Below are 19,916 nucleotides of genomic sequence, written 5' to 3'. Positions count from 1 at the left end.
CCCTCCTCTAGCTTTTTTCTCAGAGCACTTTTGACAAAATACCTCGTATTGATTACATGTGTGATATCTGTCTACCCAATACAGTACAGACTTTCTGAGGGCCAGAGAGTTTGTATCCTAGCACCTAAAAGGAAGCTTGAAACCCAAATAGACACTCAGTTAGCATTTGGTAGATGAATGAATGAAACTATTAGTGTCTGGGAAGTGTGGTACCCAGACCCTGACTGGGCTGTGAGAGAACCTTCTTTTGAGAAGGCTGAGTGTACCGGTGTCCTTGGAGGAGAGCCAGCTCTCACAGAGAGGGAGTAGAGAGAGTGCTCTAAGAGTCAATTACAGACAGTTCGGGCTTGATTCGTCATGGTGCCTGGAACACAGCACACGGTAGAATGGTTCAGAGCAAGAAAAGAGCATCATGGGAAGTTAGATCAGGAGGAAAAGAAATGGCAGTGTAGGGATGGGCCAAATAACAAGAGGGCTTTCATTTGGTGTGGGAGCCAAGGAGAATAAGTATGTGAGAAAGAACTTGTCTCCAGTTTTCAGTAGAGTTCTGGTAGAAATTATTATGTAGACACATGTGAAGTTTACAGCAGCCTTCCTTGAGTTTCAACATGCAGTTGACTTGGGAAGAAATCTGAAAGTAGTCAGAATTTTACATTTCTACTCAAGCTGAAAATAGGAGTGAACAGACTGCACTTCCTTGTGCCCTCCTTGGGCCATTTGAAACCTGGATTTCAGTTCTTAGAGAATTACCTTTTACGATGTTATTATTATTATTCTGATTTAGCTAGTCCTCCCTATTTTTCATTTAATGCAGTTAGTGCTGTGTCCGATCACTTGACAGTATCCCTGAGTTGGTGTGATTATGTCTGGTCCCTACTTGTCCTGAGGGGTATGGAGAATCTGGGGAAGGCTGCTAAGTTCTTAACTTACTAAGCTTTCTTCAGAGCCATTGAAGTTTTCTAAACAGATAACCTAGGAAGTACCACCTTCTGTCACTTGAGAGGAATGTTTTAGTAAGCATTACTTCAGTATGTTAAATTTTTTAAACAAACAAATAACAAAATAGTTTCTATTCTGTAGTTTAACAAAGTCATAGGATCTGGGAGAATCTTTCCAATCAAGACTAAAACTTGCCCTTTTAACATAGTCCCAGTAGGTATAGGAGAAAGATTAGTCTTATATGTTATGCATTTTTTCTTTGGGGGATGTTTTTTGTTTATCTAATGGTTTCCTCCACTCTGATCATTTGTAGCAACTCTGTTTAGAAGAATTTCATCTGATGTGACCTTTTTTCCTTTCAAACCTGGGTTCCTAAACATCAGAGTTTGTGAAGAATATACTGACTACTCTTAGATCAAACTGATGCTTCTGTCTGGCCCTAATTGTCTTCTCCTCAGAGAATTCTCTTTATTAAATAGAGTTGTATTTGTTTTATTTTCATATTTGTAAATCAGGCTGCTGCCTTTTTTCTAGGTGAAAAGTTAAAGTATGACTCTTTACAGTGGAATTTATTTCCATTGTGATTTCTGAACCACTTTCTCTAACTTTTAGTTGATGTGAGTGCTATGAATACAGATGTATTTGAGTCTAAGCCTAAGGAACACCAATAGGGGAAGGTACATCTCCTGCAAAGTCCTAATGCTTTGCAAAGCCAAATGCAAGTCATCTGAATTGTCCTTGTCACTGTTCCTCTCCAGTGGAGAGGTGACTGGTGCTCCTGTATGGGTAGGAATTGTATCTGAGCTCTGAAAGGAAACTAAAACGTTGTCTCCGAGAGTAATGGCCATAGCAAGCCCTGCGACCCTCAGGTTGGCCCTGGCAAATGCAGTTCCTCACGTTCTCTCATGTACTGCCTGGGTACATGAGAAATGGTTGAGCAGCCTATAGGTGACATTTGGCTTTTGTTACTTATATTTGGCTTTGGAAACCATTGGAATTTTGCCCTTCATTTTGGGGAGGTCCTAGTGGCACCTGTCCAGGGGGAAGCACTGTACACGTATGATCAAAGCCTCTGCCAGGTGGGACAAGAGTGCTGGGGCCTGATGGTGATTCCAAAGCTCAGTGAGCGTCAGTTATTCTGCAGAGGATATTTGCCCTGCTAAGCCAGATGTGAAGCTCTTATTACTAATCCCCATTCTTGAAAAAAAGTTTTGCTTATTAAAATTGGTTCTGTTCATTACTGTGGGTAATGAGGTTGGGGGCGAAGGCCAGGCGTTTATTTTCAGGTCATCGTTGTCATTGCATCAGCCTTCTTTGCTGAAGGAGCAATTTGGGGAAGGTTGGTTGTTTTTACCCTGTTTAAATGTAGCTGGACGGTAACTCCTTGTTAAAATTTTGAAAGAAAGCCTAGTAGAGAAAGCCTTTACAATGACCTCAGATTCAAAAGGAAACATTGAGCAGGTATAGATAAATAGGTGGGATTTTTGCCATGCTTTTGATTGATGTTTATGGGAGAGATTTAGAATCTCTTTTACTGCTCTTTACTTTTTTATTCTGTTTTGCCAAGGTCTTTGTGTATGTGTAGAGGTGGCCTGCAGGTTGCAAATGGATCTCCTTCCTTTGTGCCCTCTTCTTTGCAGCCTCGGGGAGTTTTGCCTGGCTCACTTGCTGCTGAAGAGGACCCCTGTCATATTCTTCCAGCACTTCATTGAATGCATCTTCCACTTCAACAACTACGAGAAGCACGAGAAGTATAACAAATTCCCTCAGTCAGAGAGGTCAGTGAAGCAGCCACAGTGGTCTCCTTGTCTCAGTAAGGGTCGGTGAGTCTCAGGAGATGTTTGGCTATTTTGAACACACACTTTGGACACAGACCCCGACCCGCTTCTTTGCTGTAGTGGTTGTTGCTTTCCTTGTCAGATGACTAAGAAAATTCAGTTGCAAGAATAGTCCTAAGGGAAATGCTTCTGTGATGACACTGGAATCTCGTCATGGTCCTCAAACCTTTGGCACACAGTTTTTAGGATGCTGTTAAAATGCTGTATTAAAGCCACGCGTGGTGGCGCACACTTGTATCTCAGCATTGGGAGGCTGAGACAGGAGGACCTAGGCTTGAGGCCAGCCTCAGCTACTTAGTGAGGCCCTGCAACTCAGTGAGACTGTTTCAAAATAAAGAATAAAAATAGGGCTGGGGGTATAGCTTGGAGGTAGAATGTCCCTGGGTTCCATCCCCAGTGCCTCAAAAAAAAGCTGTATTAAGCTGGGCTTGGTGGTACACTCCTGTAGTCTTAGTACTTGGGAGACTGGGATAGAGGGATCATAGGTTTGAGGACAGCCTCAGCAAGAAGTGAGACTCTCATCAACCTAACGGGATCCTGTTTCAAATTAAAATTTAAAAATAGGGTTGCGGGCATATCTCAAAGGTTGAATGCTTCTGGGTTCGACCCCCAGTACAAAAAAAAACATGTTATATTGAATCCTGGTCACCCATGGCCACATGATGCCATAAAAATTGTCCTGTTCTGTCACAGAGAGAAGCGCCTGTTTTCACTGAAGGGAAAGACAAACAAGGAGCAGCGAATGAGGATCTACAAGTTTCTTCTAGAGCACTTCACAGATGAGCAGAGATTTAATATCACTTCCAAAATCTGCCTTAGTATTTTGGGTAGGCATGGTGTGCTCGGGGTGAAATGTGTGTTTAAAAATGAAATGCTGTGTTGATAATGAAGCAGCAGGCCTGCAGCAGGAGGAAACAACACTGCAGGAAGACCCATCTTTTTATCCTCCTTCCCTCTCAGCTGTATCCCACGCAGACCCCCTCACAGCCCCAGAGGGCCCCCAGTTCTGCAAATTACCCTTCCTCTCTGGGGCTAACGTGTTTCTCAGAAGCTGATCTCCTGCACTCTTTCTTAGCCTGCTTTGCCGATGGCGTCCTACCCTTGGACATGGAAGCCAGTGAGTTACTCTCAGATACATTTGAGGTCCTCAGCTCAAAGGAGATCAAGCTCTTGGCAATGAGAGCTAAACCAGATAAGGATCTCCTCATGGAAGAAGATGACATGGCCTTGGCAAATGTAGTCATGCAGGAAGCCCAGAAAAAGCTCATCTCTCAGGTGCGTATCATTCCTCCCTCGGCGGGCCTGCTGGTGCCTCTGTGCCTCCCACTGGCCTTGGTGGTGTGCCTGGGGTCCTGGCGTCATTCTTACCAGTGGCTCTGACTCTAGCCCAGGTGCTGGTGATCCTCAAGTGTGTTTCTAGTTCTAACCTCTTGTAAGCCTGAACTTAATTGCATTCGCAGCCTAAATATGCCACAGCATCTCACACTTACTCTGTCACAACTAAGCTAGTCATCTCTTTCTGCTTTTTTTTTTTTTTTTTTTTTCCCCCACGGTACTGGGGATGGAACCAAGGGGTATTCTACCTCTGAGCTACACCCCCAGCCCTATTTTTTATTCTTTATTTTGAAACAAGGTCTCACTGAGTTGCAAAGGGCCTAAGTAGTAGCTGAGGCTGTCCACGAACCTGGATCCTCCTGTCTCAGCCTCCCAAATACTGGGATTACAAGCATGCGCCACCACACCCGGCTTCTTTCTGCTTTTTGTCTCTACCTTCTCTTGGTGTGCTGTGGAGAAGGGAACCATTGATTACCAAATAATCCGAAAGGGAACAAGGTGCTACAGCAGAAGGCAGGGCCGAGACTGGCGTGCCAGGCCTGTGTTTTGTTTGACTGAGTTCGGGGAAAAGCCTAGTAGTCTTATACCTAGCTAGGATGACCAATTTGTATTTCCCGCCTGACCCCTGAAGGCAGTTGACCCCAAAGAATAGAGTTTGATCACGTCCAGTTTGCTGTGAGATCCTGCTGCTTTAATCTTGCAGCTCCAACTCTCCTGCATATCCCCTAGGTTTGTCTTTTCTAAAACCTAAACCATTTTACAGTAGTTTCCTTAGGACCCTTCCTGCCTCTAGATTCTATCACAAGTATACCCTACCCTACAGCTAGAGCAATTTAAGTACAAATGTGATCATTTTATTTCCTGGCTTAAAACAGTCCGGAGGCAGATTGTCTGTGAGGGGCAATGGGAAACTTTTCGGGGTATTGGATTATGGATAACTTGTGGTATTGGTTACTTAGTACATACTTTTGTCAAAGGTCATGGAACTGATCTCTTAAATGGGTAAATTTATTGTTTGTCTCACTATATTTCACTTAATGGTATCTTTAAAAGCTATGTTGATGACTTCCCATCATCTTTCAAATAAACCTCTAATTTTCCTTTAAGACATATAGAACTTAGTGTGCCTGTCCCTGCTCCAGCCCTTGCCTCCCTCCTCACCTCTGATCTCTCTGACCTAGATGGATGTGCTCTTCTGCTTCATGCCTTTGACACTGCTTTTTTTTTTCTGCAGCACAAACTCTGTGCTACCTTCCCTTACCCTCCTAATCCCCACACATCCTGAGAGTCATCTTTCAGAGAAGCCTCCAATGCACATCCTGTCTACCCACTTCCCTTTTAGGTGTCCCTGTTCCATACATTAATTCCTTAACTCCCTGCTACTTCCTGCTTACTGCCATTTATCACAACATACACGCAGTGGTCTACAAGCAACTCAAGTACAGGAATTCTTGCTTACATTTCTGGGTCCACAGGGATCAGTTTTGTATCTGGGGCAGAATAGGTACTTGATAATACTTGAGAGAGTGCATCTGGCTACTTTTTAAGACTATTGCTAAACTTACCATCTGCTCAGATTCATATCTGTTATTAAATTGTTACTTTTCTACCTACTTCCCTTCTGTTTCAGGGACTCTGATGAGACTTTTTAGAAATGAGTGGTTTGTAAACAAGAAACATACTAGTGATTTTAAATGGAAAGGAAAAAGAGTACCTTTAAGGTTCAGAAGGATAAATCTTACATATATGGCCTACTATAATGAATTACTTTTAATTCTAAGAGATTTATTGCCAAGTTTTTAGTTACCAATCATTTACTAAATCGAGTACTATACAAACAACTAGTACTTTTCAAAATGTATACCAAAAAGGCACATACTCGCCTGGCCATCTTCATGCTTAGCCATGTTTAGACCATTGTCATTTTCAATGACAGGAATATAAAATGTCTCTGGGATAGTCAGAGTGAGGTAATTTTTAATCCAAGGGGGAGGATGTTAAATGGAAGAATAACGTGAAGCCAGAGCCAGCAGTCCATTGAGGGATTGTGTGGAAATATGGAGTTTTTGTCAAGTTATTCAGCATATTTTTCTTTTTTCTTTTTCATTTAAACATATAAGTAGAGCCGGGCATGGTGGTGCATGCTTGTAATCCCAGCATTTGGGAGGTTGAGACAGGAGGATCGCCGTTCACGGTGAGCCTTAGCTATTTAGTGAGGCCCTCCACAACTTAGTGAGACCCTGTTTTAAAATAAAGAATAAAAAAAGGGGGAGGGGGTGTATGTAGCTCAGAGTTTGAATGCCCCCCTGGGTTCCATCACCAGACAAGCAAAAAAATAAATAAATAAAAATATAAGTAGTATTTATCTACATCCTACTTTACAGACCTGAGTATTTGAAGTAATGCTTAGCAAAATCTCCAGAAGAAAAGCTATGAGTCCTATACATTCCTAGCTTCATACTCAGAAATACATACATACATATATATTATATATATATATATTTGCAGTACTGGGGATTGAACTATTCAGGGGCATTATATACATCTTAGGTTCTCTATCAATCATCAGTCCAATTTTTTTTTTTTTTTTGGTGGTACTTGGGTTCCTGGAAACCCTTCTACCTCCAGGCTACACTCCCACGCATATTTTTATACTTTTTTATTTGGAAACAGCATCTCTTAAGACAGGGTAGCTGACTTCGAACCTGTGCGATCCTCCTGTCTCCGTCTCCCAAGCGCGGGGATTACAAGCGTACGCCACCACGCCCGGCTTTATTCTTTATTTGGAAACAGCAGCGTCTCACTAAATTGCGGGGGAGGGGGGAGTGCCCTCACTAAGCTGCTGAGGCTGGCCATGAACCTGTGATCCTCCTGTCTCAGCCTCCCACTTTCCCACGCACGGGGATTATAAGTGTGCACCACCACACGCAGCTAAAAATAATTTTTTTTAGTATGTTAGATTAGCCATACTTAAAGAACAAAATCGAGGAAAAGTTTTTGTCTTTCTGCTTTTCAGAAGTTCATGCGCCTAAAGCACACCTTTCTTTGTGTTACTGCAGGTTCAGAAGAGGAATTTCGTAGAAAATATTATTCCAATTATCATCTCCCTAAAGACCGTGTTGGAAAAAAATAAGATCCCAGCTTTGCGGGAACTTATGAACTATCTCAGGGTAAATGAGCTTGACTTTTGTGGTTCTCCACTGACCCCTCGTTCATTGATGACGGTCTTCTGCCAGTGTAGAAGGACTGTAATGATACTCAGAGTGCGACAACATCACCGTTACACTGGTCTACTTAGAAATATGCCTGCCATGAAGGCTTGTGACTTCATGGCAAGGATGGGGGTTTGACCGAAGGTGCCACTGAGGTTGTTCCTTCCTTTCTTGTTCCGTTGGGTTTGTGAAAGGCTGACTTGCTGTGCTGAGCATATCTGTCTTTGATGGGATTAGATTCAGTTTTGAAGACTGACTTTCTTCTGGGATCAGGAACACAGTTGTCATCTGGGTTCATCTTGATGAGGGATGTGTGGGAAGTCGCTGCCTGTGGCAGCCTGCCTTGCTGGGAAGAGGTCACAATCCCTGGGCTGGAGTTGCTGCTGGTGAAGAGGGGCTCCAGGCGAAGGACCCCTCTGAACAAAGCCAGGGTGTATTTACTTTGAGGCTTGGCAGACTTAAATAAGGCCTCAGACCTTTCTGACAAAACCACATCGAAATAAATGCAAGAATTCCTTAACTTTTAATTTATTACAATAATGTATTTTTCTTTCTCAAAAATTTTTTTCTTAAAAAGTCCACAACAAAATTACACTGAATACAATTTTTCAAAAGGCTTATTTTTATTTATTTATTTATTTATTTATTTATTTATATATTTATTTATTTTGTGGTATTGGGGGTGGAACCCAGGGACTTTCTACCTCTGGGCTATACTCCCAGACCTATTTCATATTTTATTTGGAAACAGGGTCTCACTAAGTTGCTGAGAGCCTCACTAAGTAGCTGCGGCTGGCTTTGAACCTACATGATCCTCCAGTCTCAAGTACTCCAGTCTCAAGATCCTCCTCCCAAGTACTGGGATTACAAGCATGTACCGCCATGCCCAGCTCAAAAGGCTTTTTTATGCTAGAGAAGTTAAGATATAAAAGATAAGCTCACTGTACAGAAAATATGAGATCTTTCAATTATTCTTTTAATTGTATTGCCCTACCAGAGGGTACAGGGAAGAGCTTAGATCCTAAATAAAGTCCTTAATCACTTAAGAAAAATGACTCTTTTTCCTGTTTCCGAGCACATGCCAGAGGCCTCTGCAGGGTTGCCATCTTGGAAGCAACAGTTACTCTGCACTGTGGAAGGAAACTCCTTGTGTGGAAGCTGGAGAATGGAGGCATCTTCTCTTCCCTAGGGTTTTCCTCCTAGTTGGAGCTATAGTATATCTTTTTTCTTTCCTAAATATCCTTAAGTGAAAAGGTTCCTTTGTCTTAGCCAAGAGGCCTTGTTCCTAGCAGCCCTCTTTAATATCTAAGTATTTTTACCCAGATATGATGGAGTTTTCTGTAAAATCTTCAGAATATACAAAAACAGGATTGGAGCCTTACTGTCTCTTGCTGCAACGGCCTGCCTGAGCCGGGGCCACATCTTTGTTTCATCAGGAACCTGGGTTGATGGCCTGTTACTTAGCAGGTAGACAGGAAGCTTCTCAAGAGATCAGAATGATTAGTTAGTACCTCACATTATGGTCTCCTGCTTGTGTGGTCAGTAGAAGTACCGTGGTGTTTTCTTAGAATGTGCAATTATGTTAAAACCTGTGTTAATGTAGGAGAAAGAGTCTGCTCTCAGTAATACAAGTCTAACTGTTGTTATTATTGATTACATTGTGTTGGAAAACATTTCTTTATTCAAGAAAATACTGAAGCGTGTGTCTGGGTCTGTTTTAGGAGGTGATGCAGTATTACCGAGATGAAATCAAGGATTTCTTCTCAGTTGACAAACAATTGGCCTCAGAACTCGAGTACGACATGAAAAAGTACAACGAACAGCTGGCCCAGGAGCAAGAGCTGGTGAGACACAAGTGTGAATAGGGTGGCTTTAGGTGGTGAAAAGGCGCAAGCTGTGCAGGTAGGTAGGAGGCCCGCCTCAGGCCAACTGGCTTTCCAGAACCCCAGTTTTCCCAGAGTTCCGCAAAATCCACACGTAATTCAGGAGTTGGACTTCTCGGCTGGCCATCTTGCTTGTTCGTTGATACTGTGTCCCTTTGTTAAGTGTGATGGACATACCTTCATAGGATCTTGCCTGGAAAGTCACAGTCATATTGGGAAGAAATGTACGAGCACCCAGGAGGCAAGCTGGTAGAGGGTATTGATCTTGCTGACTCTTTGACCTGCGGTCCCTGGGCCTGTTGCACTCTTTCTCACAACCATCCCACTTGAGAACATATTGTCCCTGGGGGGCGTGTCTGGGTTTAGCTGCTGCTCCCATTAAAAGCACTGTGTTCCTGCTGCCTGAGGAATCCAGGCAGACAGATCTGCTATACTAGAAAGTGATGAGAACAAACTTACTCCTTTTTTTCTTTTCTTTAATGCCACACATCTATTTATGGCAATTTGCTAATACTTCTCTGTTTTGAAGGGAAACTTGTACTTGCCCAGGGCTGATAGGTTTTAAAATAGATTACATATGGATGTGTTCACAGCATGCGAAGATTCCATTCGTCTTCCCTAACAGGCTGGACAAGGCTCAGAAGTAATGCCAGCTCCCGTTGGCCAGGAAAATGCCACTGTGCCCCTGACAGCAAGCCGGCCTTCAACACCTGGCCCCAGCACTGGCCACACACCAGCTTTGCCTCTCTCATCAGAAACAGCACCTCTAAAGATGCTAATGCCCAGTGCCAGGTAGGGAGCCTGCCGTGGCAGTGACAGACTGAGCCTCACAAATTCTCAGAGGCATCTTGTCTGCCTACCAGGCTTCAGCCGAGGGAGCCTCCCCCCACTCCCTTGTGGGTGGAGAGAGGGTGAAATATATCTGAAAAGACATGGGGGAATCACAGCATTTCAGTGCTGTCTTCCCAGAGATCTATCCGGCGCAGCATCTGGGGCCTGTTGTCTTCCGTAGGCCCATGTCTCTCAGCACTATCGCAATCCTGAACTCTGTCAAGAAAGCTGTGGAGTCCAAGAGCAGACATCACAGTCGGAGCTTAGGAGTGGTGGCTTTCACTTTAAATTCTGGAAGCCCCGACAACCCTGACAGTCATGGTAAGCCAAACATAATGAGAGTCTGCAGCTTGAAAAACAGAATACAGAATATGTCTGTTGCTCACTCTTTTAATATGGTTTCTAGTGTCTTTGAAACAAATAATATTAAATTAACAAATAATGCTAATATTAATTGTAGGAAAGAAAACAATGCATGTTTATGTTAAAAGATTTGCAAAATAAAATGAAATATAAGCCGGGCGTGGTGGCTCACACTTGTAATCCCCGCACTTGGGAGGCAGAAACAGGAGGATCGCGCAGGTTCGAAGCCAGCAGCGCTGGGTTAAGAGACCCTGTTTCCAAATAAAAGTATAAAAATAGGTCTGGGAGTGTAGCCCGGACGTAGAAGGGCTTCCAGGAACCCCAATACCACCAAAAAAATAAAAAATGAAATATAAAACTCACCCATAGGCTGGGCATGGTGGTGCACATTTGTAATCCCAGGACTTGGGAGGCTGAGACAGGAGGATTGCACAGGTTCGAAGCCACCCTCAGCTACTTATTGAGGCTCTCAGCAACTTAGTGAGAACATTTCCAAATGAAATATAAAATAGGTCTGGGAGTGTAGCCTGGAGGTAGAAGGGCTTCCAGGAACCCCAATACCACCAAAAAAAAAGGCGGGGGGACCTTGCCCATAGCAATGAGGTATTTTTTTCTGCTCCTCATACATGATTTATTTATAAATTTGTGACATTAGTGTCCATTGTTTTAAAGCCTGCTTCTCTACACACAATTATAATATGTAGGAAAAATTTTTTTCATGAACTTTCAAAACTTTTTCCCAGTGGCTTTATAGGATTCTTTCTTATGGGAGTACCAAAAACTTTTTGTTACTACCCTATTCTTGAAGGTGTGGGTGTTTTTCAGTTTATTGATATAAACAGTGTGGATTATTCCCAGTGTAGACCATTACTATTTCAAAACCATTAGTAGTGTCAGACTGTCCATAATTCATGCCATATAGTGCATGCTTTCTTTTCCTGCCTAGAAACACTGGTTTTATTATTTTCCATTGTCTTTGGTGAGTTTTACAGACCAAAACCAGTTTTAATTTTCATTTCTTTGAATCCTAGTGAGGATAGATTATTTTTCTCATGTTTATCATTTGTTTGTAGTTCTTTCAGAATTTACGCTTTAAATGTCAAGGATCATAACTTTATCATATATATTTGCTTGTTCTTTGATCATTGTTTTTTTTTGTTTGTTTGTTTGTTTGGGGTATTTTTACTTTTGCCGTTCTGCGGATGGAACCCAGGGGCATTTGGCCTCTGAGCTACACCTCCAGCCCATTTTTATTCTTTATTTTGAAACAGGGTCTCATTGAATTACAAAGAGCCTCACTAAGTAGTGGCTGAGGCTGCCTTCGAACCACAATCTTCCTGTCTCAGCCTCCTGAATGCTGGGATTACAAACATACGCCTGGCTCACTGGGTTGGTTGGTTTGTTTTTTTTAAACAAATATGGTATTTCCTTCTATCATAGCATCTTCCTACAGCTTGGAGCGAGAGTCTAATGGAGCTATCGACCGTGTAACTAAACGAGCAATCAGCACCCCTGACAGTAAGTAGCCAGTTTGAATAAACAGGCTTCCCTTAGCTCTCCCCAGCAGTCATTATGTATTTGCTAGAGTTGTGGTAAAACTCCTTCTGTTGCAAGGTCGTTCTTGTAATTGGACAGTCTCCCTTGACACTCAGCCTCACCGAGGCACATTATTCTGACAGCGTTTCACAGTAGTCATGCTTGCTCCGTTTAGTGAGCATCGACTGAATGTCAGATTCTTCCCAGTGCTTTTACCTGCATTGACTCAGTTGACCCTCCCTATAACCTGTGAGTGCCCCTTGTGTGACAGATGTGAAACTGAGGCACAGCCAGGCCAGGTGGCTGGCCTTGGCAGCCCTCTCACCACCTCCCTGCCTGGCCAAGGGTACTTGATGTTGCAGAGCTGGTTCACCCTGGGGAGAGGTCGGGGACGGCCCTGACGGGTTCCTTTGTATTCTGGGCTCCAGAAGGCCAGGCAGCAGTGTGTTGAGGACTGCACCCCAGCCATGCCTTCTCACTCCCCACCAGCCTCTTTCCTAATGTCTGTTCTTTTCATTTCAAAACAGAGGCAAGTTAGAAGGCTGTAAGAAAATTACTTTGCAGGTTAAGGATCCCTTTTCCAAAAGGCTTGGAACTAGAAGTGTTCCTATATTTTTAGATTTTGGAGCATGTGCGTGCGTGCACGCACGCGCGCGCACGCGCGCACACACACACACACACACACACACACACACACAACGAAGTATCTTGAGAATGGGACCCAAGTCAAAACAGAAATTTTATTTATGCCTCATACACCTTATACACGTAGCCTGAAAGTAGGTGCATCCACTATTTTTAATGTACCTGCTATTTGACTTTGACCTATCACATGAGGTCAGGTAGGGAATTTCCTGCTTGTTGTGTTTTTCCATCAAAAAAATTCACATTTCAGGTTTCCAGTTTTCAGATGAGTGATTCTCAACCTGTAGTATGAAGAAATTGTTACTGTCCAAAATATGTACTATTCCTATACTCCCTGGTGTGCCCTGCATGTCCCTCATCATAACCGATGTCAAGCCACTCTTCCCTGAGTTGGACCTTCCCATACCACATGCAGAGCACCCCTTCCTGGGCTCTTCAGGCTGGACTGGTGCCTCCCTTGACCCTCCAACCTTTGCCACTGGGCCCACCACTTCTGTGGCCACTCTCTGTCCGTCCTTGCTGGGTTTTGCTGTTTTACTCCTCACTGCCTCCAGGGCCAACCACAGAGCCTGGCACATGGTAGGTGTCACGCAAAGATCTGTTGAGTGACTGAGATCAGGCCTCTGAGCCCATCCTCTGTCCCCTCTCCAGCCCATCTCTCCCAATTCTGACCCGACATCATGAGATGAGAGTAGTCTAGGATGTGCTCCATGATAATGGAGCAGCCAGCATCAGTCACACCTTCCGCCAATTCACTCACTGACCACCTCCTGGGTCCTTGCTGCTTGCTTGCTGGTTCTGTTGACCTGCAGTGCTGTGCTGTCCAGGGCCTGCTTTTAAGGGAGATCAATAAACAAACAGGATTCCCACCCCACTTCTCAGACAGCTGATTCTGACTCTGACTTTTTTTGTCTTGAAAGGCAGTGGATAATTTCGGCTTCCTGTATATGGACAGGTGTAATATTATAGATGTAAAAGAGCCAGCCTCTTACAAAGAGAAGTTTTCTGTATGTTCTGTGTTCCTGGCTCAGGAGCACCAAGTGCTTCTATTTTGGCAATTAGATACCATATGCTGAAGAAACATCTCGTTTCAGTTTTGCTCATCACATGAGCCTGATTCGAGTCTTCATTTGGTTTCCTGGCAGCATGTGTTCCCCAGCAGGGAAACCTGGCATAGTGTATTAATGCCACCTTAATTTGCATGTATGGACTTATCTCTGCACTGAAAATGAGACTCAGCTGTCACCGGATCAGGAGAGCGCTTCTCCAGGAAGTCAAGTGCAGTGTTTCTGGTGATGCAACTTTTGTCCATCTCTCAAGTCTGAGCCAGTAAGAAATCCTTGAGAGGGCCTCCTATTAGCTCCTCTTCTTGGGAGGATCATCAGAGGACTTAAGAGCACTCAGTGCTGTTTTCAGCCTGATTTATATAGATTCTTGGGGTGACTGAAGTTTCGGACAGGTGGCTGTGAGGAAGTTGTCTAAGCTCTTCAGGACTGGTAGGAAGAAGGCCGCCCAGCTCAACTGTTCAAGCCCACTGTTGGTATTCAGCACAGGTTGATTCTACTCAGTGCAGAGGAACTGTCTTCAGAGCTTGAATTTTAACTTAAAATGTGTGTGGAGGGAGGGGTGGTAATAAGTCCCTCTTACTACTATAGTTCACGTAGCAAAGACATTTCTGCCTTTTGACCTAAGACAGAGTGCACTGGGGGTATGAGAACCACTGTGTAGATGCTTTTGTAAAGGTGGGAGACTTATTGCATGGAATGCACACAAGGACACAGGCTTCCGAATAGACAAAGTCATGTGTTATATAAGGAGGGAGAATTCCAGGTGCGAGAGCTAGGAAAACTCACAGAAATGGAACAGCCCTGAGCTTTTTAATGGCAGCAGTGAAGGTAGTGTTCTCTACCTTTGTCCATTAACAAAGCTTGAGTAGCTCTCAGGTCCAGAGCACTGCAGTGGGTTTTAGAACATAGGTAGGCCGGGCATGGTGGCACATACGTGTAATCCCAGTTACTTGGGAGGCTGAGGCAGGAGGACCTTTAAGTTCAAGGCCTGCATGGACAGCTTAGCAAGACCCTGTCTTACAAATAAAAAGGGCTAGGGATATAGCTCAGTGGCAGAGCACTTTCCTAAGATATGTGAGGCCCTGGGTTCAATCCCCAGCACTGTAAAACAAAAAAACCCATAAACTAAAATAGTACCATTTACACTCATAAGAAGACTACAAAGCCAGGCTTGGTGGTACATGCTTGTAATCCCAGTAGTAACTATCAGATCTTTAATTAAGCTTGACTGCAGTGACATTGGAGATAATACTAACATTCCTTCAGTAATTACCTTATATCAGATACTGTTAAGCACCTTACATAAATCTCATTGAGTCCTGATAAGCCCCAATGGGGTGAGTACATTTTTAATCCCCATTTCAGAGATGAAGAGACTTGAGCTTCTTAGTATAGTTCATATGAGTAGAGATAGAAAGCCAGGATGCAAATCTAGTTTGCTTCCGTCCATGTTCCTAGGCACTGTGCTTTCCTGCCTCCTGAGGGTGGACTGGAAGGGGTGGCTAGTAAGGAAAGTCGGGGAAGTACTGGGAAAATAAGGGCGAGGAGTGAGGGAGACAGGACGGGTAAGGGTTGGGAAACCTGGAAGCTGGAATCAGTACTTAGTTACTGATTCTTGTGGCAGAGCAGTTAACGATGCCTGATATTTCTAGCTTGGATGGACTATTTGTTGGCTAGGAACACAGAAGGAATCTGTCAAGGAGGAAGAGCAGAGGAATCCAGGTGACGTACAATAGGAAGTGTGGAATGAGGGCTGGAGGGGCTCTGAGTAGAGGTAGGAGTCCTTGGCACATGGACAGTCCTTGAAGATGCTAGGTGGGTGAGAAGCCAGAGACATGCACAGTGAAGAATTGGGGGCCGCAGAGCAGCCTGAAGGGCTATGGCCACAGAAAGGAAGTAAGGAGAGACTGAAGGAGAACTTCCAGGAGGAAGGAGCGTTAGCACTATCAAGACCTGGGAGAAGGTTAGATTGAGGCCTGCATGTCTGGTGGCCATAGCTCAGTTGGGTAGGAGCTGTGTGTGGAGCCTGAGCAGGACTCTAGCTGACTCACCCAAGTGACTGTATTTGATGCCTGTGTCTTACCAGCTTTTCATTAACAGTGCTATTTCTTCTTCCCCAGAGTCCATCAGTGACGTCACATTCGGAGCAGGGGTCAGTTACATAGGGACACCTCAGGCTTCTTTTTCAGCCAAAGGCAAGTTACCATTTTCCTTCCTTCTTGTCTGATATGCCAAGTTGCCTTTGCATCTCTGGGAACACTGAATTTGTGTTTTACTCCCTTTCAGAGAAAACTGAAGCCCAGAGTCAAGGAAATGACATTCTATGTTTATCACTTCCTGATAAATCGTAAGTTTACTAATGAGTTCCTCTTGAAGGAGATGTTTTGTCATAGTTTTTTCTTTTATGACTGACTGGTTTGTATCTTTCCTCAGGCCTCCACAGCCGCAGCAGTGGAATGTTAAGTCACCAGCCAGAAATAAAGACAACCCGGCCCCCAGTCGGAGGTCCCTCCGAAAGGTCCCCCTGAAGACAGCTAACTGAAACTGCATCTCAGAGGGCAAGAGCCTGAGGGAACATTGTCTTGCTCTCTTTAAGGAACACAACTTAAAAACCTTGAGCTTTCTTTTATATAAATCAAGCTTCTGTTAGCTTGTCTATATTCCTTATAGTATGTATTTTCCCATATCCAATGACAGAATTTTGACTGTAATATTTTTTCTATTATTTATAATTGAAGATTTCTAAAAGTGTACAGCTTTATAAAATGAAGTAATAAAGGTTAAACCTAAACGCAGCTGTCTTCCATTCAGTAGAATTTTTCTATTTTTAGAATAGGGTTTTTATTGGCATGTGTCTTAATTTGACATGAAGTACTTAAGAATGAAATTAGATCTTTCCTATTAGAAAAAGGATGTATTTGTCCTTAAGATCTGGTTCACCTGACACCTGCCTTTGTTCCCATATGGAAGCTGTCGGCCTCTTAACAACAGACATCCTTATCAGTGGGTAAGTATGAGTCCTCTATATGAAAACATGGTTCACATCCCATATGTAGAGTTGGTACTGATGCCAGTTTGTAAGACACTACTAAAAACTGCTTCACAGTGGGGGAACAACTTGAGACCCTTTTGTTGGCACTATCAGAGGAACTTAAAACACTGGTTGGCCATAAATGCAATTGGTTTGTTTTTTTTAAAGAGTTGGGGTACCGCTGTATTGCCCAGTCTCACCCTCCAAACTCCTGGCCTCCAGTGATTCTCCTGCCTCAGCCTCTATAGTAGCCGGGACTATACGCATGTGTCACCATACCTGGCTGGTTTATTTTTTTAATTCTGCGCATGTGTGTTCACACGCCCATGTGTGCTTCTAGGCATTAATCCCAGGACCTCACGCATGCCGGGCAAGCATGCTTCCACTGAGCTATACCCAGCCCCAGGAGCTACTGTTTTAAGTGTGTTTTTAGCAGGTGTGTTAGTGGGATTGGGGAGTGGAAGTCATTGTGCTCTCCCCACAGCTCTCCCGTACATGAACTGTGACAGGCGGCCTCTTCACTGGTGGAGTGAGTCACATAGCTGCTCTTCAGTGAACACACCTGTGAGTCCCAAGTGTGGCTTCCCTGTGGAGAGTGATGGGCTGTCTCGGTTCAGTGTCCCTGCCTAACAAGGTACTAGGAAGACATGGCCTACCCAACATAAGCGCAAACAAGAAAAAGAATGAAATGAGGTTTTTTTAAGCTTTTATAAATGAGGTTTTAACAAATACCACATTACAGATGTGTTAGTACAAGTCTATCACTCTTATGTACAACAAAATCCATTTCAAAGGCCAGAAGAGATGAGCCTATACAGGCCTCTCGAGTCTTTAGTCACATTCACATCTTAAAGATACACAGACACTCCTTCTCTGTAGTTTAACAGTCATGGGCAACTGCTTCCCAGGCTCCACAGTCACTTCTCTCTGCTTTGTCAGATTCAGTTCCCATGACACTTAGGGCAGAAGGTTCTAGGATGTAGAAGGAAGGCCAGAAGGCTACCCTTTCTCTAACAAGGAGGCTAGCGTGTTATTCCCCACCAGTAGACTGGGGAAGGCCCCCTTCGTCCCAGGAGGTGGAGATGAAGAGACATTCAAGATGCAAATGCAAAAGAAGACAGGTACCACTGAGCCAGTGCAGAACCATTGCTCTACCAAATACCCCACAGCCTAGGAGTTCACATAACAAAAGAAACGTCAACATGTCTCAAGTATTCCATTAAAAACAAACTGTCAGAGTATAAAAAATTAAGACACTAAAAGCTGCATCACAAGGTGACTACATGCTACAAAAACAGCCACCCTCCAGGCACATGTGGAATTAGGTGCTCCTCTGAGAAGCTCCTCGTTTCAAGCCACTTCACATCATGAGTCTAGCATGGCACTGTATCTGACGCTAAACATCTCTTGAAGAACAAAGGCTCTGGGACATTTCTAATGCCCCACAAAGTGAGCAGTGTCTCAAGAAGATAAAAAATAAAATAAAAGTGGGAAAACTGCCTCTGATGCGGGCATTTTACTTTCCTTGCCACCAGGCTTTGACCTTGGCTGTACTTCCTCACATCCTTCAAAAGGCCGGACTGGCTGCCACCACGTAATGGTTTATTATTTGAAGCAGAGAATCTGCAGTGTCAGGGCACTTTTCTTCATGGCAGAGAGGAACAATGGGATTCATTTTCTTTTTTACTGTTAATGTATTTGGCACACTTGATTTCAAAATTGCCTTTGGCCCTGGACAGTCTTATGAACTACACAAATAATTAAAATGAACTTAAAAAACAAACAGCAGTGGCTACTTTGTTTTGTGAACCAGCTATAACCAAAAGGAGGTCTGGAAGGTTGGGATGCTACTTGGAAGGCATCAGTTTTCCTGGTGCTCACCTTAGAAGCCCAAGAGCCAGACAGCATGTGAGCAACACTACTGAAGCCAACTGGGCAAGAGAGCCGTGTCAGGGCTGTGCGGGTAGAAGCAGGCATTCTCGCCAGCACCTATAAGTGGTCAAAACCAATTTAGAGCAGTGGCATCTGACTCAGCCCCCAGAGAAGACCCACATGGCCTGTACGTGATGCCTAGGGTCTTCTGGCAGTATTTAGACATAGGCAGTTGGAGTTATCTCAGGAAGAGGCAGTTTGAAGCTAACCTGAGTTCCCTAGGTTTCTTTTGGAGAGGCACAAACAGATGTTGACATTGCTAAACTGGGAATTTCTAAAGGTTACCTAAGCAACGTCTGGTCTGATGTACATACGGCATACTTTTTCCTCATGAAAAATGCTAAAAAATATGTGGACAAAGGAATGTTCCAGGAAGCATTCTTGAGAAGATTCCTTGGGCAAATGACTCTTTTTAACTATTGATATTTTCCAATTTAACACTTAGTAGCTTAGAAATTCTACCATAAATTGAACTCTTAAAAAAAATAGGTTTTAAACACTGTATGACAATATATTTACAGTTTAAATAGAAATTTTTCAGTAATCAAAATACATCTTTAGAAAATTTAGAATGTAAAATTTTATAAAATAATCAAGACCCATAAAAAAGCATCTTTCAGTACCATTTCAGACTTAGCTTAAGATGAAGGTTTTCCTTAAATCCTGACACCCTCTTAGACAAGCAGGGGTCCTTGGGTAAGAAGAGCCCTCTTCCATCTAGCCAGCTACCTTCCTGATCTGGGTTCTCTTTATAAAATACAGATCCACAAAGATTCTCCAGGATGGACACCAGCACTGATCACCAATGCCTTAAGGTGAGGCAGTGTGGTGGGTATGAGGGCCCATGTGTTGAGGCACTGCATGCAAACCCTTCTCTGGGCTCACTGATGACTGGCCGCAGGCTTCATGCCATGCTTGTGTGGCTGCTGCTGCGTGGTCACCTCTCATGTGGCCAGCACTCATCCTGAGTGATGAACAGCCAGTGGTAAATATGGGTCCATGGCGCCTGGCCCAGGAGAGCTGATGTGGGCAAGCCTTCACGATCACCCTAACACCCACGTGAGAACTGGGCTAGCTCTCTGAACTTGCTAAGTTTCTTTACCTGGTGGCTACTGTGCCCATCTTATGGAAGAGTCTTTGATTCGTGTGGCTTGTTAAAAGAGTAAGAAAGGAGTAGCGGTCAACTTTGGCTTCTGCAGGAGTGTCTAGCTCTGTCCGAGTGTGCACTCGGCTCTGGCTGTCCTTGACAGGAGTTTCTAGTAGAGGTATTCGCATGTGCTCGCTCTCCGTCACATCACCAGGCC

At 43.8% G+C, this 19,916-nt stretch overlaps 1 protein-coding gene across 1 annotated transcript in view; it reads left to right on the top strand.

The window, feature by feature from the left end:
* The window catches only part of NCAPD3 (non-SMC condensin II complex subunit D3), a gene marked incomplete at both ends in the record, with an annotated part of 83,718 nt that extends 67,527 nt beyond the window's left edge, over nt 1-16,191 (top strand). The window contains 12 exon segments of the mRNA XM_080719783.1: nt 2,580-2,717; nt 3,471-3,604; nt 3,853-4,052; nt 7,172-7,282; nt 9,046-9,176; nt 9,178-9,226; nt 9,833-9,999; nt 10,220-10,359; nt 11,842-11,919; nt 15,770-15,844; nt 15,936-15,996; nt 16,083-16,191. Coding sequence (XP_080575909.1) covers nt 2,580-2,717; nt 3,471-3,604; nt 3,853-4,052; nt 7,172-7,282; nt 9,046-9,176; nt 9,178-9,226; nt 9,833-9,999; nt 10,220-10,359; nt 11,842-11,919; nt 15,770-15,844; nt 15,936-15,996; nt 16,083-16,191 — 1,393 coding nt within the window.
* Between the last annotated feature and the right edge of the window lie 3,725 nt (nt 16,192-19,916).

The sequence above is a fragment of the Muscardinus avellanarius genome, assembly GCF_963383645.1.
Source record: "Muscardinus avellanarius genome assembly, chromosome: 1".
Classification (NCBI taxonomy): Eukaryota; Metazoa; Chordata; class Mammalia; order Rodentia; family Gliridae; genus Muscardinus; species Muscardinus avellanarius.
Note: the sequence above shows the minus strand (reverse complement) of the source record. Positions and strands in the feature narration are given on the sequence as shown.